General features: G+C 43.1%; 2 protein-coding genes across 6 annotated transcripts in view; one reads left to right on the top strand and one right to left on the bottom strand.

Moving 5' to 3' along the window:
- ZFYVE9 (zinc finger FYVE-type containing 9) overlaps positions 1–8,171 on the top strand; it is a 70,375-nt gene extending 62,204 nt beyond the window's left edge. For all 4 annotated transcript variants that reach the window (XM_054072752.1, XM_054072751.1, XM_054072754.1 and 1 more), the window contains 5 exons: positions 1,006–1,086; positions 2,452–2,614; positions 3,715–3,820; positions 4,841–5,017; positions 5,849–8,171. In XM_054072752.1, the coding sequence (XP_053928727.1) occupies positions 1,006–1,086; positions 2,452–2,614; positions 3,715–3,820; positions 4,841–5,017; positions 5,849–6,010 (689 nt within the window). In that variant the 3' untranslated portion in view covers positions 6,011–8,171. The remainder of the gene's footprint in view (positions 1–1,005; positions 1,087–2,451; positions 2,615–3,714; positions 3,821–4,840; positions 5,018–5,848) is intronic.
- Positions 8,172–8,272: 101 nt separating this feature from the next.
- Positions 8,273–23,530, bottom strand: part of CC2D1B (coiled-coil and C2 domain containing 1B) — a 32,795-nt gene continuing 17,537 nt past the window's right edge. The window contains exons 14-24 of one of the 2 annotated variants that reach the window (XM_054072755.1): positions 21,816–21,988; positions 21,039–21,164; positions 20,471–20,529; positions 20,110–20,226; positions 19,556–19,629; positions 18,849–18,907; positions 17,017–17,068; positions 15,528–15,627; positions 11,834–11,924; positions 11,008–11,144; positions 8,273–9,320 (exon numbers count right to left, since the gene is read on the bottom strand). In XM_054072755.1, coding sequence (XP_053928730.1) covers positions 11,025–11,144; positions 11,834–11,924; positions 15,528–15,627; positions 17,017–17,068; positions 18,849–18,907; positions 19,556–19,629; positions 20,110–20,226; positions 20,471–20,529; positions 21,039–21,164; positions 21,816–21,988 — 971 coding nt within the window. In that variant the 3' untranslated portion in view covers positions 8,273–9,320; positions 11,008–11,024. The remainder of the gene's footprint in view (positions 9,321–11,007; positions 11,145–11,833; positions 11,925–15,527; positions 15,628–17,016; positions 17,069–18,848; positions 18,908–19,555; positions 19,630–20,109; positions 20,227–20,470; positions 20,530–21,038; positions 21,165–21,815; positions 21,989–23,530) is intronic. The other variant, XM_009561953.2, reaches the window with a different exon arrangement.

The raw sequence follows: 23,530 nt of genomic DNA, 5'->3' as shown, positions 1-23,530 counted from the left end.
ACACGGCCTGCACAGTGCAGCTCAGACTGGTGGCACGCCAGAGGTCACCATGCTGTAACTGGCTTAGGCAACATCCCTGCATTAATAATGAGAGCTGTCTTTGGCATTATTGGAGACTACAGGTGGGGTTGTGCTTGACCTATGCTCTGTGAAAGGAGGAAGATTAGGTTTAGGATGAGAGAACGGTAAATAGGAATAACCAACAACAGTAATGTTCTTATAATGCACCTTCAAGAAACTCCTTGTGTTCACCTCGATTTGACCATCTCATTACCAGGCTTTATTTTTGGTGGAGTAGGTTGAAAGGCTGCAGCAGCAGTGGGCTGAGAATTTAAAGGTTGTGGTTTTGGGGGCAGTATCTGGCTAAGACATTTCTATTACACTATCTCCAAATGAGAACAAGCAGGACAGAGGCCAACTTTTATGTTTTACAAGTATCCCCAGTCACTCCAGTGGGTGTACAGGCACAGGATGTCTCTCAGGACTGATGGCCTTCTCTGACTTCTGTTCATTTTACATATCAGACAAGAAGAGGGATTTCCAGCAGGAGTTTCATGATGCTTAGTGGTCATTTAAGAAAATTTTTATTTAAATCATATGACTTTGAGCTGTGGCCTTGCCAGTGGGTTGGTGTTACAGTGTGGTCCATAAGCACCTTGCTCACAGTTTTTGCCAGCTCTGTGGGAACAATTAGAAGTTAACTATGTGCTTGGTTACCCTAAATTCATTGTCCTGAAACTTAGAGGTGTGTGTGGGGAGAGTGAGAGGGATGAAGTATGAACATTTGAGGTTGACAAAAACTCATTTTGTTATCCAGTTTAGAAAATAACTGGGTCATTTGCCCCTTTCATATCCAAGCCCATGGTATGCGTTAAACTCACCATAATTCTAAGCAGCACGTGTCCTGATTTAGATTAATCATGTCTCTGGATGATACCTGATTCTTGTGTAAAGCATTGCTTTGATGAAAGCCTCACTAAATCACACATATTGTTGTTGTTGCAGTGACTGGTGCCAGCTTCTTTGTCTTCAGCGGAGCTTTAAAATCCTCTTCAGGCTACCTTGCCAAATCCAGTATAGTAGAAGGTAAGAACTGAACTGTTTGCTTAAAACACACTGTTTCCATCTTAACACGGCTCAGCTCTGTAGTTATCAGGGCTCTGCTGTTACAGGTTGGACATTTGAATCAGGCTGCTGCTTCAGCTTTACCCTACTTTTTAGCCCCCTGAAAACCTTGTTTCCTTTAATGAGGAGGAACTTGTCCAGATGCTGTAGAACAGGGACACCAGAAAATGAGGGCAAGACATAAAATGCATGGCTTGTGAGCCTGTGGCCAGTTTACTTGTTTGGGTTGAATGAGGAGATTGTGAGCCTAAGAAATATGGAATGTGTAACCCATTGACCAGGAGAGGAAGCACTGCTAAACTCACTCTGTTCCCAAATAGCTCTGCATTATGCAAGATTATGAATGTGCGTTCTTGATGAGCTTGTATGTGGGCAGACAAGAACATGACAACTTGAGATTGTTGAGCTGGTACCCCTCTGATTCGGTTTGTTTTTCTGTTACCAGTTGTCATATCACAGAAATAAATGAAGACTGTACACTGGATTGAAAGCTGTTATTGCTTGTTAGCTGAACTGCAGAACTTTGTAGTCTATCCTCTCCACAGATGTGACAATGCAGACAGTAGCGTTTTGAGTGTGCTCCTTATGGTTTGTGAGTGAGGTATGCAAGATGCCCACATGTGCAGTTGGTTCGCACAGCTCTGCTGATGAGCAGGAACTCCTGAAGCTGCAGCAGCTTGAGAGCTTGCACCGGGGTGAGCAGTCACCCAGGCGAGTGGTCGCCCAGGGCTGGAAAGCAGCCGTCTCCCTGTAAGTCAGTGTCTGTAGCTCGTTACACCAGTCTGTGTCTCTCAATTGGTGGTCTGGTGCAAGACGGAAGTACAGGTGGATTCAGGCAAGGAGCCTGTACACTGGGTAAGTGTATCCTTCCGGAGTTATTTCTGCAGACATTTAGACTGATCTAGTCCACATTCTGTATCTTTTGCCGCAGTCGGGCAAGTATTGAGTTCCCCAAACCTGTCACTGCTGGAGTGCTGCTTCCTGAGCAGAAGGAGGCGATAGTTGTGTGGAGGGGGCATCACACAGGGCTTCTGAGGGTTGCCTAGAGCAGGTGTCAAGGTTTGAAGGCAAACTAATGAGGCCATCCCTACGGCTGATTGCCTGGCAGATGGACTTCACATTACCTTTCTGTTTTCCCTCGTTAGGGCTCATCAGTGCATTTTAGAAATCTGGGAGTTCAGAAGTGGTTTTACACAGTGTTGCTGCCTGTGATGCTTAAAATAGAATTTTAACCTTTCTGTTGCAAAAAGAAAGATTTTTTTTTTTCTTTATAAGCTCTGTTCAGTGTGGCTTATCTTGGCTTATGAGGATTTCTTGGTTCCCTAGATGGAGTCATGGTCCAGATAACGGCTGAGAACATGGACTCTTTGAGGCAGGCCTTGAGAGAGATGAAAGACTTCACCATCACTTGTGGTAAAGTGGATGCTGAAGATCCTCAGGAACACGTTCACATTCAGTGGGTAGAAGACGATAAAAACTTTAGTAAGGGGTAAGTATAGAAGAGCGATCATTGCTTGACATTGAATGGCGACTGATTGACTGTACTTGTTAAAAGTTTTAATTGATCTTATAAGGTGCATGAGTCTTCAAATCAATAGGGATTACAAGTCTGTGCTTCTATTTTGAGTGATAAGATGGAATTAAATGTAATGAAAATGGAATTGCAATGCCAGAGCTTTGGAGCATCAATTTAGAAAGTTGTCAATGCTATGGATTTTTTGCCATTGCCAATATCCAGTTATTGGAAGCCACTAATCTGGCTCCAACACCCAGTGCTGAACCCTGCATATTGTGGTCACTTTGCTCTCTTTGCATTAATTAGTGCTGGAAATAAAATTGCTGAACGTCAACAGTACGGACACCATCACGTGAACATATGAACATAAACTCTTTGAGAATTTAACCATAAGAAATGTGTATACAGCAGCTGAAGTATTCATGGCAGTAAAGTGCTGTTGTGATGGATACAACACTTAAGGAATTGGCATCTAGAAAGAAGGGTATTTCCATAGTTTCAGGCTCTTTGGGTCAATCTTGGGTTGTGCAATTAAATTCTGGGCCGTGTAAGTAGAATTTCAGGTATTGCTGGCTACACATGAATAAAAATCAAATCTGTATGCAACGCCGCATTGCTGTGTTAGCACCGTACGAGATCTTATCTCTGGGCTGAAGCTTTGTTGAAAACCTGCAGGAGGGCCCTTCCTCTCAGCTCTTCCCTCCTGCTCAGCCCAGTAGGAGCCCACTCCAGAAAGGCTGCTCGCAATGAAGCTCCAGGCCCAGCACCATCGTCATAATTAGCAGTTGTGATCAAGATGGCTGGTTTTGGCACCCTGAGAGAAGCCTTTGGGGAGTCCCATTCCGAGGCTGGTTTTGGCCTACGCCCCGTTAAGCTGCTACACCCCCGTAGCAGCAGTTCAAACTGTAGAACATTCAGTTGTGGGGAAACCAGCAGTGAGGCAATTGGAGGATTCAGGTGTAGCAGAGGAGCAGCCCTTTGATCCCCACACAGTTCTTTTTTGCAATGGTCTCAATGATTCAGCTCGTGTCTCCTGCTTAATCAGAGCTTCCCCCTTTCCCTCCTTTTTACAGTGTTGTAAGCCCTATTGATGGCAAATCAATGGAGTCTATAACAAGTGTGAAGATATTTCATGGCTCAGAGTACAAGGCAAATGGAAAGGTCATTCGGTGGACGGAGGTGAGTGAGTCAAACGGAACTGCATGTAAACCAACACCTGGCATTTCTAGGATTGCAACGACAGCGTAGTCTTCTTTTGACCTCCTCTCTCTACTCGACAAAATGAAAACAGCAAATTCTTCAGAACAAACCTGAATTACCTTTCCTAACTGCAAGGAAAGATCCAATATGGGATCATGGAGAATAAAGTATCCTATCACTGCTGTGCAGCTCCGGGTGCAGTCACAGCCAGCCTCTACAGCCTGCTCAGTACCGGCCACCTCTGGTGCCTGCGGTTGTTAAAAGTGGGGGGCAAAGGAATACTCGCTCACGGTGTTGCCAAAGGTAACAGTTGGTTTCACCTGCACTGCATTAACATCGCTGTTTTGAACAGAGACAAATCTTAATAGTTATTTTTTTTAAAAGCATTATTTTCAGTTGCCTTCTGTAAAACGTTGCAAGTTAGAATGAGAGTGCTGTGGCATAAATCGCTTGGAGTATCTGCTCCATTAAGAAACTCTTGCATGGCTGATGTTGGCTGCGCCTCTGCCAGCACGCAAAAGCTGATGTTAGATTTCTGGAAGTGTTTCACTTAACCTGCCCAGGCGGAACCGAGTTATTCACTGCCGCTGGCCATGTTGCTGTCCTTTTCTCCCAGGGTCAGGTGGGCTCAGCAGAGGACAGGTCAGTGACAACAATAAAACATCAGGCTGGGATGGCTTCTACTAAAAATTAATTTTCTGCAATTAATGTCTATTTGAAAGCAGGTTTTTATTAAAACTTATGTGCAATACTTAGTGAATTTTCGTAAGGAGGCTTTTGACTTGCACTGAAAGGGTTTGGAGAACACGACTATTTAAATCTTTCTTTTGAAGATTTTTACGCCCCTGCTCCAGGGTGGAATGGCTTCAGGGTCTGTTGCAGGTTGTCCCTGAGCAGCTCTGCTTTAATCTTCATTGGTTAAAAGTTTAAATGGCATCTCAGTAACCTTATTTTGAGCAAAAGCCAAGTGTTGTGTCTTGTGTTAACACTTTCCGTCAGGTGTTTTTCCTGGAAAACGATGAACAACACAATGGCCTGAGTGACCCGGCCGATCACAGCAGACTGACTGAAAATGTGGCAAAGGCTTTCTGTTTAGCACTCTGTCCTCATCTTAAATTGTTGAAGGAAGATGGAATGACTAAGCTAGGTCTGCGTGTTACACTTGACTCGGATCAAGTAAGTCTTGAATAGTTTCAGTTTACCTGGGAGGGTTGTGTGTGTGTGTGGCTTCCCTTTGCTTGTTCCCCAAAAATGGAAGACAACACTTCAGCCCCTCCCCTTCTTTAAGCAGTACCAGTAGCAGGTGCCAGTCTAGCAGTGGTGGCTGCTCTTTGGTGTTTTGGCCATCTGTTAACACTGGAAACTAGTGCCCAGTCTGAATTAACACCAGGCTCGACCCCCATGCGCAGCACCTGCTCTGCAGCCAGAGACCCGTGAACTACCACGTGCTCAGAGGAGACTGAACTGGCCTGACCGCCAGGAGTCAGAGATGAGAGTGCATTCAGTGTATTCTTGGGTGAGCACACAGTGTTGTTCACAAGCGTGGCTGTTCCTACACGATCACATTGCACATGAGGCAGAGAAACAGATGGAGGGGCGCCTTGAGAGTGTGCTACAGCAAGAGCTACAAGCAGAGATAAGGGTGTCCTGGCAGGACAGCTGGCCTTGTCTTGGAGTGCACATGTCCTTAGCATCCACCAGCTTTCAAGTAGTGCAGCACGTAATCTGATAACGCAGGGTGCAGTTCCTGCTGCTCTGAATGATCCACTTTGACAAGGCAGCAGAAAAAGGAGGCTACTTTTTGTCTAGGCAGACACTGGGAACACAGGGAACAAAAACAAGTGGAAAAGCCACTTCAGTGCCTGCTACGTCCTGTTCAACTGCCCCCGGCTTCCCCAGGCAGACCCCACAGCACCCCACACAGCTCATCCTCCTACATGGCACTTCCCTTTTCCTGCCTTGTGTCCTGGTCTCTGTAAAACATACTCTTCGCTTTGTATTTTTTAGGTTGGTTATCAAGCTGGGAGCAATGGACAGCTACTGCCCTCTCAGTACATGAACGACCTGGACAGTGCCTTAGTTCCAGTGATTCATGGAGGGGCCTGTCAGTTGAGTGAGGGGCCGGTCATAATGGAGCTCATCTTTTATATTCTGGAAAACATCTCATAAGAGGACTTCATTTTCTGTTCAGACCTGTTCCAGCAGCAGTTGTATCTGAATCATTTGCACTTTAAAACTGGAAAATTAAGCTTTTGTTAACACTATTGGGGGGAGGGAGGAGGGAGGGACAATTGTTCCATAATTCTAAATCTTCTATGCATCGTCAACAACCAGAGGATCAGGGCAGCTTCTCTACAACATGGCTATGCTATCCTTGCAGCTAATACACGTCTGTTACTGTTTAGAAAAATGCTCATGTTTGAAGATTTACAGTCATGTACTCTAAATGCTCAAACGGGTGCAAAGATCACTGGGGCGTAAATAAAAAGTGAAACTCTAATCTTGTACTGGTTGTAGATGGACACGCAAGAAACAACAATCAAGACCTCCATTCTGACCTCATCATAATGCCGTTTGTGGTTATTCTGTAGACATTGAAAAGTAACGTTTACATTGTTTTAACCAGATTATTGGTTGAAATACGCTTGGAGTAGCCCTTGAGAGATACGGAAAGATTTCCTAGCCATAACTACATTTGTATACGTGTCTAAAGGAGCGGGAGGGCAGGCATCTCTCTGACAGCGGTATTCTGTAAACTGCAGTTGTGTGTGTGTCATAGGCTAGTTTACCCTTCCCCCTCTATTTACTATAAAAACCTGTCACCTGGGCAGATTTCTGTAATCTCCTAGAACAACTCTGCTCCTCTGTACATTGTTTACAAATCTGTATGAGGCAGAGGAAATATTAGCCCTAAAGTGCAGTTATATCTCATTCCTCTTCCCCTATAGGTCCTGCTTTTTAAAGGCAAGTAACACCCAGGGCAGCTTTAAGTCTCCTCCTTGCTGTATGCTGTAGTGTAACGCTAGCGTCATGTACTACGAGACAGCTCGCACTTCATATTAGCAGCATCACGTAAAAGCTTACCTGTGATAAAAGTATAGAGTGGCTGTTTTTGCATGTCCTGCTGATAAAAGGCTTTCTGGTCAGCTCTGAACACTTGCACAGGGCCGAGTGCTCTTGGTCTCACCTGAGAGGGCAGTAGGAAGGAAAGCAGCTGCGTGTCTGCTGGGAAGCTGGAATTAAGAATCAGCCAGAGGAAATGTGGTTCCACAGTGTTATTGTCTCCAGGGAAAGCTGCTAACCAGGGGAGGGAGCTGGAAGCTGGAGAAGGGGGTTGGTTTTTTTAGCCTTTGCCATGCAAAGCAGCTGTTCGAGTCCCTCCTGGGGCAAGGGTTTCTCCTTCTGTCTCTCCAGAAAGTTCATTTGGGAAAAAGAGGGGCTGATTGCTGGTGAGAGCAATTCAGCCACTGCCTCGTGCTGCTCGCAGCCAGTTCTGGGGATTCTTGGGATTTGCCATGTGTAGCACAGGCATCCTTTCACCCCCACAGGGGAGCGCAAGGCTCCTCTGAGCCTGGGCTGGAGCTTTTAAACAAATCTACAGCATCAGCTGGGTAAAGAAAAAGGCACCTGTACAGGTGGCAGTGTCCTTCGCGTAACGTCGGCCCAGTGCACACGCAGAGCAGGTTTGTGAATAAACGGCTACTGCTTTTTAAAGAAAAGCAAAGTCTGACAAATCCAGTATTGTAAATTAGAGCTGTTGCCTCCCAGCTCTGCTGCTACACTGCCTACATCAAAGTGAACCCTCACCTCTGGCGTTTGGGTAGAGGATGGCTTCATGCAGCTTACTTAATGTTTCACGATGGACAAACCTGAAGTGATCACAGTCCCCAGCCTTTCATGTGTTTGTGCAGAGGAGGGGGACTAAAGTTACTTGGAGGCTCCCTCTGCACACTGGTTTGCACGCTTGGGGACACAGCGCAGCATTACACGGTGTAGGCGAGATTCAGCGTCCGAAGAACGTTCCATAAACTAAGTAATAATCTTCCTCCTAGAGACTGCACTCCAGCTTTGCCACAGCAGCAGCTTTCCGGTTCCCTTGGTTGCATTGTTATGCTTAAAATGCGGTAAAAGAGGTGAAAAATCTTTCTCTTTTCCTCAGCCCCCAAAATCTTTTAGGTTTGGGTTATGTTTGTGCAAAACACTATCAACTGGTGACTGACATGTTCGCTTCAACCATAGCCTTTTAAATGACCTTAATTACCATGTTGTTAAGAAACGAATACTTGTTTTAGAAAAAAAATTGTACTTTTAAAATTCAGTTAGTTAACACTGCAAAAAACTGCATATTATATTTTTATTTTCAACATGTAGTTTTGTATATTAAATTTATTGAAATTAAAAACTAAACACTGTTTTGTCTTCATCTGCTCAGGAAGACAGAGGCAGCGCTGCCTTACTTGTCTGGACTCTTCTGTCTACAACCTTGTCCCACCTAAACTGCCGGCGCAGGCGCGCTCCGACTCCCCAGTGCAGGGACCCCCTCTCCCCCGAGATCAGTCCTTGCCATTCGCTCACAGAGGTATTAAACACAAACAGAACTGGTACTGCGTTTTGTACGCTGCTGATCAAAAGCATTCCTGACAATAGCTGTAATCCTTTTTTTGACGTGACAAAGAGTGGCTGTTTTCCCCATCACCTGAAAGAACCTGTAAAAGCCTATTTTTGTAAAAGTACAAGGAACATGTGGGAAGCAGCAGGGGCCAGCGCACTTTTTTCCCCTCCTTTTTTAAATTAAAAAACAAAACAAAGCAGAAAGGCTGAAGGCACAGTGCCGGGCTGCGCTGAACACAGCAGCAAGCACGGCGGCCAGCAAAACGATGCAGAGCTGTAAACTCCTGCTGCTAAGTAGTCCTGCGTTCTTCCCTCTGAAAAGCAGCATCCATTTAACTTGGTGCTCGCTGCACTGGCATGCGCAGAGGAGGGACGCGCTGCCACTAGGCTGCTGCCTGGGTTCCCTCCGCTCTATTTTAGGAAACTAAAACCACCCCAAACAGGCCTTGGTAAGAGAGAACAGAAAAAGCAGTAGCAGACTCTTCACTGCACCACGCTGGCTGCTCGTACGCTTGAGGAAATGAGTTTTAGCAAAGGTCTTACCTGTGACTCGAGTGAAAGGATTTTGCGCCGCCTCGGGCAATTTTTAAGGGGCTGAACTTGCCCCGCACCCCTCTGCATAGTTAATGTAACATTCATCCCGGTGCTGCGTTAGCAGTCCCACGTTAAGGCGATTCTGTCTGTTCTATGTAGACAGCAACAATCCCTGCAGCAGCAAATTTCCAGAGCCTTAGGTTTGCCTTGAAGTTATTAATAAGCACTATGGCTGTTACCAAAATAGTTAGTTCAGTAGTGCATTCATTTAACATCTTTGGTGCTTGCAGCTAGCAGCATCTTTCTACATCCGTTCATCTGACGTTCGATGGATCTGGGGGAAAAAAGCCAAATAAAACCCCAAGTTACTCACTGCAGTACTTGACAGACGTTCACAATTCAAGGTCACATTATATGTAAAATGCTGACATGAATTTTCTGGATGGTCAACTAGAAAAATCAATGGAGCAAAATTAAGCTGTAGCAATTGGCAACGCTTAGGTGTCCGGTCCCAGCACAAGGCCAAGCTGTTACTCCAGCTACGGCCTTCAAACGTGTCCCACAGCCCAACCGTGGAGCTCGCGGGCAGATGCTGACCTCTGTGGTGGTAAGGAAGGAAGGAATTGCTACAGACAGTGTCTTTGGTGGTACAAATGCAGACTCAGGTATTGAAACGAGCTCTCAATCTGTGAAATCTATCACAGCTCAGAAGCAAAGGTGCAGCAAACAGGTGATGTCACTGTGAAGCTGATGAATATCAGCTTAACCGCCCTTTATAACAGCAAAGCAAAACAGTAGGCTAAGGAAGAGGGAGAACAGAGACTTCAGGAGCTCAAACAAAGGAAGAGGGATGACTTATTAGAAACTGTATTTATACATCATCTGTTTTCCTTGCAAAAAGGCAGGGTGGTTCCAATCTGACAGAGAGAGGCCACGGTCCAAGAGGAGGACTCTCCACACCATCTCGGCATCACAAACACCCCCTCCAATGGGATGAAGGCAGTCAGACCCCTGCCAGCAACGCCCTATGACTGCAGGCAGTTTACACATGCCCTGACAGGGGAGCTGACTCTCTGTGGATTTATGAACATAAGCTGTGGGAGATAGAAGGACCTAAGGAAGTTTCAGGCTATCAATGACTGTGTCCAAGTAATCTGAATCTCTTTCAAACATCAGACACACACATAAAAGCAGGATGAGTCTGAGATTCCACAGCCAGATGGGCTCCTGGTACTTGCCTTTCAGCAACTTTATGTAGAAAAATCACTTGAAAAAAGACCCACTAGAATTTTGGTTTTATTTGCTTTTGTTTCTTTTAAGAGGGGAGAATTTGTGGTACCTAAAAAGCAGAGTACGAGAAAGGAAGACAAGCTTCAACATAAAACACTTTCTGCAGAGGCTGGCAAGAAGAGGAAGCCCACTTCTTCTTCATCCTAATACGCAACCATTTTGTCAGCACGCAGCTCCTCTGCTGTACTTGGCATGAGCCCAGTGGGCACTAGGCACTGTTCTTCAGGTAGCCTGTACTCAACTAACCAGTTTCTCCCTGCCCAGAAGTCTCAAGTTTCCAGAAGAAAGCCCGTCTCCTACAGTTTCCCTTTCAGGTGAAGTAAAGCAGACTTTCATGTGATAAACAAACGTCCTTCTCCACCTTCTGGCAGAGGAAGAAGGATCCTTGCTAACTCTGAAAGGTTTTTTGCTAACAGTAAGGGTGGAGAGAAAGCGCCCTCCCTCCTAGAAAGGACTTGGTCTTCTTTTGTAAATATTATTCTACATAAAGGTGACGCTGGAAGCTCTCCCGGTATTTGAAGTGACTGTGCAGTGGCATCTTCGGTAACACAAACTAATCAGATTCCGTGACCTCGTTTCTGAAATTGTATCAGCTCACCACTACAAATATAAAGACTGATGGTATCAAAGCCACACATTGGGCAATTAGGTCAATGTCAACAAAAGACATTATTCAAGCAGTTTATCTGTAGCCCTGTCAAATTCTGGTCAGACCAACTTAGCTGCAGTACCTGTACCTCAGACAGAACTAGTGTTCAAGGACCAGCCAGTTCTCCGTAACCGTTTGAAGATCTTGATCACTGAGGGGTTCCCTGAGTCTCACTTTCACCTCCAGTTTCCCTCCAGTGGGCTTTCTGCCATCAAAAATCTGAAAGAACCACAAAGAGGAGCCGTTAGCGCACATCTGAAGGAGCATGTCGACTGTATCACCTCAGGCACTTCATGTCCCCATGACTAAGAGATGACCGAGATCCCCTGCAGGTGACTGCAGAGCCGGGAGGTGCAGCCGCGTGCTTCCCCGGATTCAGAATCCCCCAGAGCAGGTTACCCCTGCAACCTGTGCGAGGCAGCAGCACCGACACCACCTCTGCCCGCTGTGCACCAAGCCCCCAAAGTACAAATGGCCTCCCCCAGGCACTCAAGAGGACAGCGTATCCTCGTCATGTCTGAGGCAGCCCAAGGGATTATTTTTATTACAGTTCCACTTAGTCATCTCCTACTGCATTTACGGCAGCACTCTACCCATTCTGTCAGCCCTCACTTTACCCTTTGATCTGGCAGCTACCAACACATACTTTTGAGAATCACCCAAATTTCTGGTCCTGACAAGGAAAACCATCTTGATACAGAAAATTTGCAGAAGAGAGTCCCCAAGAAGCTCCCCATAACATGATGGTCACAGCTAAGACGAGCTTCAAGAGGCAATAAAACAAAGAACAGCCCTTTGTTTATCGAACTCTTCCAATACAAACTGCCAACTGCAAGCAGACATGTCCATGCAACACAAATGTTCAAGTCCTACTTACTAGAGGAACACTCCTCACCCAGAAAACATACCTCGATGATCTCTCTAACTTCACATTCTGATTCCAGCTTTTCCAGTTTCAAGTGTGCTGTCCCCACGTGCTTGTCACTTCTGAAAAAGGACCTGTTTCAAAGAAATCTTCCTTAATGGAGTGGGTAATGTTTGTTGGGACATTAAGGAGAGAGAAAGCTAAGAGGTCACCACTGTTAGCACCATCATCACACCCAGGAGGGCCGGTCAAGACACGCTACGAGAATCCAACAAACCAGGGTGCAAGAGGCAAACCCACAGGGAACCGCATTACAAGGACAAGATACAGAAGTACTCATTTTTTAATTAATCTCCTGCAAACAAATTAAAGATGAGGACAGTTGTGAAGAAAAACACCCAACTAAAGCAGCACTTTGGAATGCCATCAGTTTTCATCCCTGCACAAGGCAATGGGGAAGAATGGCCTTGCAGCCAGGACAACCAGCAATGTCCCACAACGGGCTCTTCAACAGGACAGGCTGAAAAACTTTCCAAGGAAGATGCAACAAAACAAACATTTCACAGGCATGAGCTGGTTTCGGCAGTACTTATTAGGAAAAAGTCACATGAATCATTCTGTTTCAGTTTGATAAATTGAAACCTCAATTTCAACAAGTAAGAACATTCCATCTCAGCCATTGTTAGGCTTCACCTTCAGACTGGTAGTTTTAACAGTCAAGAACTATCATTTTTGCATTTCTAGTCTGCTGAAACTAAACATAGAGAATTTTTATCCTGCCAGGAGAAAAATGAACTTTTCTCTGCTACAGTCACTTCTGTGTAACAATCCAGACAAACTCCTCCAAACAGCAACAGAAGTGTTCAGCTCAAAGCAATGGATTTCTTTGCATCTGAGCATTCCCCTGAGTCAGTCCCCAAAAGCTTTGATAAACAACTAAAATCTAGAGATTCTGGAGGTAGGAAAGCCAACCAGCCACGCCTTGTCAGAGTTTAGACAGGAAATCTGCCATTCTATTTAGGAAAAAACAGAACATGCAAACCAGAAAATCAACTCAACCCCAAAACATTGACCCTTCTTTCTATTATCATAAAGAGATATTAAGATATTATGAAGCAAAACTTGACATATGTAATGAAAACTCGATGACAGTGTCATCTGTGCCAAGAGTACCCAGTATATCAATACACAGACCAGATGCTGCCATCAGCGCCTACAATTTCCAAGTGAACATTTGTGAACCTGATTGTCTAAAAACTGACTGAAAAAGGAGTGAAGTTGTTTCCTCAAATCCACCGCCTCAACGATTGCTTCATTAATATATTCTCCAAACAGCTCATAGCAATTGCAGAGTAAGAAACCTGTCATCCAGACTTTAACCTCACTTCCTGCCTTGTGTGTTCAGAAATAGCATCAGGAACGCTGTGGCTCACATAGCATCTAAGTCTCTCTAGATAAGGAGGACGATGGTCTGGTCGCATTAGTCCAGGCTGCAGCAAGCTCACAGCAGGGAGCTCAGACACTTCCAGATGGGGCAAAGTGTGCAAGACCACTACTACTTGGAACACACTGGAATGTGCAGCAAGTAAGTCACTGTTAGGAAGTACATCTGTTCCAAAAATTCTCTTGCTGAAGGACTTAAAAGACTCCAGTGCAGTTGGTCAGGTTTCCTCTTATTTGTCAGTCTGTCCATCTTGAAAAAATTGCTGTAGTAAAGACAAACAATGCTGCAAGTACTTCGAGGGCTGATAGTGCGGCCTCCAAACATGATGCCTATGAATCATTGCCAGAAAGCTTTCCAAAGATGAGGCTGCCTTCTCCATCCATGTGACTGGAGTAGACTCACAAAATCATTTCTAAAAGTTCAGTATTTACTAGCTTACATGCCAGAACGCTTCCTTTAGTTCCCAAGCACCCTAAAATGAAGGATTACATAATGGTACTGCAGCATGTTAGACACTTTGTTCATAAACTTAAAAGGAGAATCAGCAATTCTTCTAGCCGAATGTTTTAAAGCCTTTTTTCCATTTTATAATTCAAGAAACAAAGACTGGCTCATCTCTGAGCAGTTCCAGGGGGGCTGCAGTGAAGAATGTGGACTAGCTCGGGGCCATGGCTTCAGAAACAGCTCTGGGGAAATCTCCTTTCATCTTCAGAAGCTTTTCCTTTGGAAAAATACACTGCTGGGTTTTTACTTGAAAGTGTTTTTTAAACTGAAGTTTAATAGATATGACCTGAAACAAGTTTCCTTTGCTCACTTAGAATAATTCTTGGGAGATGGTCAAAGAGCTACCAGATATGCCAAAACTACAGCACCTACAAGCATTTCTGAAAGTATTACTCATTTACAGTCTTGAAGAGAAACACAGAGCAGACAGGCTTTAGAAAAGAGCCTGGATCACTCAATCCTCTCCTTTCTCCAGAGAAGATGGCCGGGGAAAGGTGATCAATTAGGCTTTTCTGTCCCCAGGAACTGCTCTCCTACCCCTAATCCAGAAATGAACATGTATTTAACTTCTTAGATTCCTGTTCTAATAACAACAAAATCTCAGAAGCAGAACAGAGAAAACATGCAAAGATTTTTTCGTTAATCTTCCAAAAGGTTCCAAGGGCAAATCTGGAGCTGGCATACAACTCATGAATCACTGTAGGGTGCTTCCCAATGGGCGAACTTGAGCCTGAGCTCAGACCTTATAAACAAGCACAGTTCCAGCAGGTAAGAGAACAGGATATGCCCTAAACACACAACAGTATGTGAAAGACAGGGAAAAGGTTTTAAACAAATGTAAACGCTAAACGGTTCTATGCAAAAGAGGCAGGATCTCCAGTGGTGAAATCTTGAACAGCACAGTCAGGACTGGTAAAGAAAGAGGAAGAAAATTAGATTTTGCTTCAATGGAGATGGAAATGGAAGATATGGTGTAAAAACAATGGACTTTAGCTCATGAATTAAAACATCTACAACTTGAAAAGCATCTCTGAGAACCTATGGATAATTTTTGCATGTCCCAATAACATAAAGAGCCACTGAGACTAAAACAGGTTATCTATCATCCTACTAAAGTCACAGATCACAACCAACTCAGGAACTGGTGAATATAGGCCACTTCTACTTTGAATGAATAGGGAATGACCTCAGATGTAGGATGATTTCCCTGAATGTTACTAGTTGTTAATATCCATCTCATCATCTTGATCTCCAAGACAAAGGGAGCCTCTCTCTCTCAAGACAGTCCAGTAGTCTGCTAGCAGTGTTCGGTAAATATTGTAAGATCCTCAGAATGAAGAGAACTCCAAAACCATAACACGAGTTCTGTCATCATCTATCATCTGCTCTGCTGCTGTTAATGTTTTGCAGCCTCTTGTGCTTCATTGTTCTACGAAGTTACCCCATATAACAAGTCAGTCTTCTAGTTCTGATGACTAAAACCAAATTGCACAAGAATCAAAACAATCTGAAGCTGAAACATTACCTTCTCAACCTCATAAATTCCTCTTAATGCACCAATTCTCAACTGATCTGCCAGTTATGAACCAACTTCAGTGAACTTCTGCCTTTTTTTCCATACACTTAAGATAAAGAGCTCGGGCACATTTTTGAAAGGAATTCTCAAACACAAGAACTGGACAACTCTTTTTTGCTAGCTTCAAGATTGTGCTTCATAAATTTCAGCTACAGCAATCTTGTCAACTGTTAGTTGAGAAGCAATAAGGAGGGGAGCAAACCGTACACTTACCCTTTATGAAATACTTCAAATTTAATTCCTTTGGACCGAATTGCTCGTCGGAAACCTCTGTGATTCCGGTTGATGTTCAATTTAAACAACTGGTTATATTCTACAGTCAAGATATAGAAAAATGAAAGCAAGCTGTGAAAGTCGAACTACATGCAGTGCTCTAATGCGCACATACTCAGACCTCTGCTTATCTCGGTTTGGGCTATTTGTGAAAGAAATTTCACATCCATATGAGCCGCCTCCTTTCTCAGGAGGTTATTTCAGTCATCAACAAGTTAGTGTCCCTGTGCAACAGTTCAAATCTGTCATCCCTGGTTTACAGGGGCAGAAACCAACCTGCAGAAAAACTAAGTCATAACAAGGAGGTGACAAGAAGTTATTGGAGAGACCAAACTGGACAACTGAGGGCTTTTGGCAGAGTGCCTGCAGCTAAGAAAAAGGTGCACAATAAAAAGGAAAAAGCATAGGAAGGCTGGAATGACTGGGAAGGGGTGTTTTGATAATGTAACCAATACTCTTTTAACACCAGTTTAATTAACGAGTGTGATAAGAACTATCCCACAGGAGACCTCTTCATCAGGAAGTCTCACAGCACTGCACTATGAATGCTCAACAACTTATCTGCTGTGCTACCCAGAACCCTCATTCTCCTTGTCAGACTGGGATCCCAAAATATTGACACTAAGTGGCTTCTCAGGAAGCACAGATTAAGTTATTGGAAGACTTGGAACACAACTCTCACTATCAGAGCTCCAAGGCTTCTACACTTAACAGAAAATATATATGAACTCAAAAGAGAGAGAAAGATATCGGTGTATCTCTTTTGAGATAAATTCACAACTAGCAATTAGGATCCTGAATTCAAAGTTGGTTCAACACTAGATGGCTGCTTACTGCATTAACTGAAAAAAAGAGCAGTAAACCAAACTCAGAGTGCAAGACCATTAATTCTAAAATGCATGATCATTCTAATACTGGCAGTCAATGCTTAGGTACAAAGGGGTATTAAAGAAAGTATTGCTGTTGGTTTCAAGACATACAGTCTAAAAAAAGTAATCTATTTCTCCAGTGATGTTTTGTCAGGTTTAGAAATGTCAGCTGATCAGCAAGACCTGTGAAAGAACTGGCAATATCACAGGGCACAAAATCTGACTGAAAAAGATCTGCTCTGTGGAGATACTAATATTAATAATTTAACTTATTAAATAAAGAAAAATTATTTATCTGGCCCATCTCATGGCAGCAGTTACAGCAATGGCTGCAGCATGGGTAGTAACTCAATAATTTCACTAATTCATAACACATTACCACTAATATTGGGATGAGGGTGAAGACATTGCCAACACAGCTGCACTCCACCTTCCAAAAAGCCCATTTATAATACAGAAGGAAAAAGGTGGTGGGAGGCCCTCTGGCCTGATTCACAGTATGACACTATCCTGTGATTCCTAAGGTGCAATGTTTTTTCCTCTGTCCCAGAAGTACTAACCTGGAGAATTGGTATTGTTAATTACAGATGTTTTACTCTTTTGAGGTTGCTCCTATTAAGAGAGAGACAAATTACAAAACCATTAGACATTGTTTTAAAATACAAAGTAGTAACCATTTTTATTACTAGCTCTTCTTTATGCCTATACAAGAAGCATGAGGTTTTAGGGGGGATATCTGAGTGACACAGTCATGGTACATACACAAACTACCTGGATTTCATTGTGGTGAAAAGTATAACACTAGATCCAGAATAAGCCAAAACATTACATTAAATATAAGAGCGACGGAAAAGCTACATGATCACACTCAATTCAGTCTAATCATCATAAAATTACTGACTGCAGCTGTTGAACTACACGATAAGCTACACACGTCCCGTGACACAGTAATTCTGTTCCTTCTGCATTAGTTGGAATAATAAGCTACACGAGGAGTTCATCACAAATCATTCAGGGAATTGCCCTACTATTATTTTGCTTGACAATCAATCTACCACCAAAATGAATTAACTTTTAACCTAAAGCGGAGTACGAACTAAATCTCTGGGGACTGAACAAGGACAACGTGACCCAATTATTGCAGCTACTTTGCAAAACTGATGTCAGCTATGCAGGCAAAAGGTGGTGTATTTGACTGTTGGCTAAGCAGTCCAGACCTGTTTTTTCTAAAAACAGAGAAAAATAAATTAAAAGCAACTGCACTGGTTCTTACTTATTCTCCAGAAAATAACTCATACAGACCAATTCTGCTTTCAGCAACCCTAACAGGAGGGACTCCTGTAAATCAACCCTACACAAACCTGATCTGACCATCACCTATTTCCCAAAGGTAATTGAATTTATTTTAGTGGAACTGCTGCTAAATTTATTAGGATATAAAAATCTAGGCTCTGCACTCTCACATGGCTAAGCACCAGTCCTGTAAGAGCAAAGACTGGTTTTGCCCTACAAACTGCCGGCAAGAGTAGGCAGCCCTCTTTAGAAGCTCTTCTAGCTCAACAGTTTCAGAATTTTTCAGACAAGAGACTATTTTAAAGGTGAGAGGAATGGGATAACACTGCAGAGTTTCAAGGAAATAAACAATATATACATGTGTGTACATGTTTTTTTATATACATACATACATGCACATTCACGTAAGTATTAATTAGTAAGGTCAAGAAACCCAATCCTTTCTTCAGATACGCACATATATATAGGTGATAATCAAATCACCAGGAGTCACGTGCATTTATTTGACGAAAAAGATTAACCTCTTCAATCCACTTCTATAATTAGATGTCCAAAAGTAATGCCTTTAAAACCCCATTGTCTTAAAGGAATGGGACCTACGGGAGGTCACATCTAAGGTGGCCCCTCTGCCCTATTCACGAGTTTGCATGCTCTCATGCTTGGCTGAAGTTACCAGAGTGTTTGCACCCCTGAAAGAAACGAATTTCAGGTTCAAAATTTTGTGAGCACTGGAAACGGTCTGATTAGTGTCTCCAGGAGGAAAAGGTGGGCATGGCTTAGCACTGTGAATGTTGCTTCACAGTAAGCTGGTGGTCAGTCAGCCAGCGAACATGCAAGCCTGAGCAGAAACCACAGTGTTAACTGTAAGGTGTTGAGAACATCAAGGGAAAGGAGCAAAGCTCACATCTTCAGGAAACGGACCACCTAGCAGTTCTGTTTCTCAGAAGAAGTTTCCGTTTTAAAAATGAGTTCAAGCAGTGTGCCTATAAATGTCTTCCCTTTCTAGAAGAAAACCTACACTTCCTCCTTGAAGCCCTCACAAGCTAATACATCAGTAAGGGTCACAGACTGAGGAACAGAGGAGCCAGGACACACTCACCGCACTCGGGTACTGAAATTCAAACTTCACAAATGCATCCAAATCTCTCGGTGATACACCTGAGCGAGACAACAACCAGCCAGTCCAAACAGCCAATGCAGATATTTTCATTGCATCTCTAATGTTGAGCAGGATTCTCAAGACCACTTACACAATTTTCAGTAGAACTCATGACCTGTCACTTGACAGCTGAAAAACCCATTCATCAAACCAAGATCCCTAGGAAGCTGGCATCCAAAGGAAAAATCTACATTTCTAATGCTGTCATTAGCCCTGAGACAATCTAGTATAGATGGTTTACAAACCCCACAGAAACAAGGGACTAAAAGCAGTAATGTCGGGCAGGAGCAATTCCTGTCTACTGAAGGGTAACTACACATTAAGGCAGGCACTCGTAATAAGATAGAAGGTAAAGATGAAACCTAAAATATGACCCAGTTATGACTGAACCAAGGACAATTTAAAGTTCTTCCCTCTGTCCAGATGGAACCCAGATTCTCTTTATTTCTCTATTTTTTTTGTTCATTTGTTTTTTTGAATACCTTAAATGATTAAAGTATTTTGGGGGGGCTTGAGTCTGAAACCTGTTGTTTTAATGAGTGCTGGCTCAACTCCTGAAGTGGTCTTCAGGGTATCAAAATCTCATTCCCTGCTACTTTTCTTACCTACTCAGAGAAAAAAACCCACATGCCCTTTTGAGTACGTACCTGGCGGAGCCGGTAGGTTTATCCCCCTGACAATAAGAAGGTGCATTTCTGTGCTGTTGAGCTCAGAAAATATCCTGTGAAAAAAAAAAAAAGACAAAACGTGTGTTCATTCCCATAGCCCACCACTACCTAATCCTCTGCTAGACCAGGATGTCACCTAGACCAGGTATTTGTCAGACCTTTGTCAATAGTCCAATCCTACACAGATCATCTTTGTAGATTACAGAAGAGCAAGGGAAGAGCACAAACTGAGATAAAAGCATCTCTGAAGTATAAAGAAAAATGCCAAGAACAAAGCCCAAAGGCAACAAGACTGAGGGAGAAATACAAAAGAAGACTGTCTGAGGTAGCAGAATAAAAGATGAAGCTGGACGTATTTTGAAAACAAAAGAACTGAGAAGTTATTGTCTAACTTCATTTTATGTAAGTTAAGAGTATCCTTTCAGGAACGCTGTGACTAACCCTAGCTGCCACTCAAGTTTGCTGAAACAAGAGCTAGAAACCAGAAAACTCATATTCCAGCCTGCCTAAGAAATCCCTTTGATTTTCCACACCTTATCATTTTGAATGTTCTTTCTTCAAAGTGATGGCTTGGAGGATCCATTCCTTGTGCTCGTGCAAGCTGTAGGATGTCCATGTCCTTTTTACAACCTTGAGCCAGCTTCTCAAACCTAGAGAAAAGGCAAATAAACAATAGAGAAGCTACACATAATGAACATCGGAGCATTCTGCAAGATAAAACTGCAGAGTAAGCCTCAGACCAGAGGTCACAGAGCAACTGAGAGATGCAAGCCTCACAGCACCTGACCCTTTCCCATAATGAGAAGCTTACCGACCTGAAGCCCCACCTTCTTTAGGGAGGTCAGGCCAAAACAAGTCTGACCACGTTGGTTAACAGCAGGCAGAGGGACTTACCGAGTCGTTTCTGCTACATTTCCCAGATGCATGAATTGCTTGGAATACTGCAAACACCTCTGTGAACAGAAACAAAACCAAACAAATAGAGATGCACTTCGTGATCCTTACACAAAGGTCCATGATCAGCAGAGAGTTTTGCAGTTAATGACAACCTAATTTAAGAAAAGTCAAGAGCTTTCCCAGTCACGCAAAAACTATCCACTGATCCAGTCCTTTAAGCCCAAAGCTGAACACAAGATTTGTTTGAGCTGTTCTCTCTATTACTTTTTAATCCCTTAATTTCTAGAAACGAGGTTCACCCAAGGGCTAGTCTTAGTGTTTTCGAATTTGAGTGTTCATATTTGATAGAGATAATTTGATAGTCCCAAAGATCCAAGGACACTCTGACTTCAACTAGTAGAGAATCCAACTCTGAGAAGTTTCCACTTTAGTACACACAAAATCACAAGTATTTTAAATGAAAAACAAAAGACGCCACAGAAACAATGGGATCACAATATAAATAAAACTCAGAGAAATGTAAAAAAATCCCCAAAACATTCCTAAAAAAAGATAAAACAGTCACCTCATGTTGGTCCTTCAGCAACTTTATGAGCTGTGCATACACTTCATCTGCTTTCTGAGACAGTCTGACATCTTCATGGTGTATGAAGATAAAATCACCCTCATCATCTGTTGGGGGTGATGGCAGCTACAACACAACAATACCACATTTCAGAGTCCTTATAGGACAAAAAAGAAGTAGACAAAAGGAAGTCAGAGTGTCTGGAAAGGTCAGTGGAAGAGAATGGACTGTTTTAATTCCCAAGGCAACTGCAACCCAAGCACTACTTACACCACTGCCTGACAACTGCTTAAGTTGTAAAACTCTGCAAAATGCCTTACAGGCCTAGAACCGTGATTATTCAGATCAGGAGAGCTATTACAGTGCAGTTTGGTTTGCCCATCTACCCAAATACCAAGAGAAACCAGGGCATCACTGTATCATAGGTGCCTGATCTTCGTCCCAAAACAGAGTCAGGACACAGCTAAGATGTACTCACACCCCAAGCCCAGAGAACACTTCCAAGCTACATGGTTTAGATGTGCCATTGCATATTAGGGAGCAAATGGTTCACAGAGACTGGGTTTTCTCAAAACCTGGTACATTTGAGGGAGGCAGAAGAAGCAAAACAAAAACTAGAACAAAAACACAGAGGAATTTCAGGACTCAGTATCCAGATTTATCACTCGAGCAAACTTAAAACTTTTGTCAAGAAACATCTATTAAATCATTCACTGTTTTAAGTAAGCACTTAGATGTCCAAGAATATGAAACATAGTTGAATACAGTCCTACTAACCTTGGAAATATCAACAGGTTTGCCACATTTTGCTTGCTCAATCTTTAGGTCAAAGCTCTTAGCTGTTCTGAGATACATCTTAGCCTGTTCGAGATTATTTGCCTTCTTTGCTTTGATGGCTGCCTTTACGTATTGCTTCTTTCTGTTCTCCAGAAATTCCAGTTGTTCCTTAGCTGAAAAATAGTTATATAAAAACCCTCTTGCATCTGACATTGCCATGCCCCGGAAAGAGGTTTACCATAGCAAAAAAAAAAAAAAAGGACTAAGTACAGATATCAAATAAGGACATTTCCTTACTACACTTAATTGTTTCTTGACCAGTTTCAATTCAAGTATTAGAAAAAGAAACGAACTTCCTTCTACCATGGCATCCTTCACCAAAAAACTTCACAGTACTTCACAACTGTCACAAGAGTAATTACAGCTCCTCACTTGCAGACAGGAGACAGACTCCAGTACAGTCAACTGGTCCACAGCAGCAGCTGAATACAAACTTTCAGCTCGACACGTTAACTTCTAAAAGACAGTGAATATTACAAGCATCTTCTATAATCATTTCTTTCCTCTCCCATCATTGGTCAGAAGAGAACTCTAGATGAACCAATGTGTGCAAGCACATTGAGACATATCCACTTCCGGTTGCTTGTATTTCCTTACCATCTTAAGTTTCTTATTAACTCTTCGGTCTTTCCGTCCCAAGGACAACCCCGCAAGTCAGGATAAGATCGCTTTACACTGTAACAGGTCAGTGCATCCTGCCTCCTCTCATACTTTTCTTAGGAAATGGTAGAGCACGAGCCAATTACCACCATTTCCAAGGACAGTCTTATTCATCGCTGCCCTCGACTCAAGATTAGAACAAGCTAAACAGCACTTGCAAGAGGTGCCCGTCTCAGCAAATGAACATACCAAGGACTCTCCTCTCTTAGCTGCTGTCAGATGACAAGTTATCCCCATCCTTGCAAAAGAGCCCACTGTCCTGCTGCTATGAGCGATTTGCCCAATCAGCCAAAACTAAACTAATTAGACGAGGTAGCTAGCCCAGATTCCATTGAGACAAAACCTACAGTGTGCTCCGAGGTTGAGAGACAGAATACAAGTATTTTCAAAGAAAATCTGTGGAGAATGGACCAAGCAAAGCCATTAATCCAACTGATTTTGGCTCCTTAACTTTCCTGGTATAGGCCTTAAGTGCAACCGCTCCACTCTACTCCCACATCTCCCTACACCTTATGCTCTCCTACAAGAAGAGTTTTTTACTGTTGATTTATCAGCTACAGGCAGCTGTAAGCAGCCTTTCATAATTCCAGAGGAAAAGAGGTTACATCTATATCACAGAATGCACTTTGGCTAGAGAAACATAGCTTTAGAACAGTGAAGTATTAACAGTTTGTTGTGAAAATCAAGTCAGTATGAATCTCTCCAGGTTTTTGTTGCACCTATTTGCCTTATTTTAAAATACCTGACAGGCCCAAGAGAGATTACTGCAACATCAGAGACCAGGTATTATCAATTCCTTCACAGTGTAAGTCTAGGGCAATTCACTCAAGAGATTAATGTGTCAGCTAAAATTGCTAAAAATAAATCTCCTGAGGACTCAGATTTTTCACAGCCAAAAGGGACAACTACTATGTTTTAGTTGTCTTTATAAAACAAGTCGTGGAATTTTCTAGAGTCAAGAGTTATGAGCTAATCACAGTGGCACCGAGAAACGC

This window comes from Cuculus canorus, chromosome 8 (genome assembly GCF_017976375.1).
Source record: "Cuculus canorus isolate bCucCan1 chromosome 8, bCucCan1.pri, whole genome shotgun sequence".
Taxonomy (NCBI): domain Eukaryota; kingdom Metazoa; phylum Chordata; class Aves; order Cuculiformes; family Cuculidae; genus Cuculus; species Cuculus canorus.
This window is presented reverse-complemented; position numbering and strand designations above follow the sequence as displayed.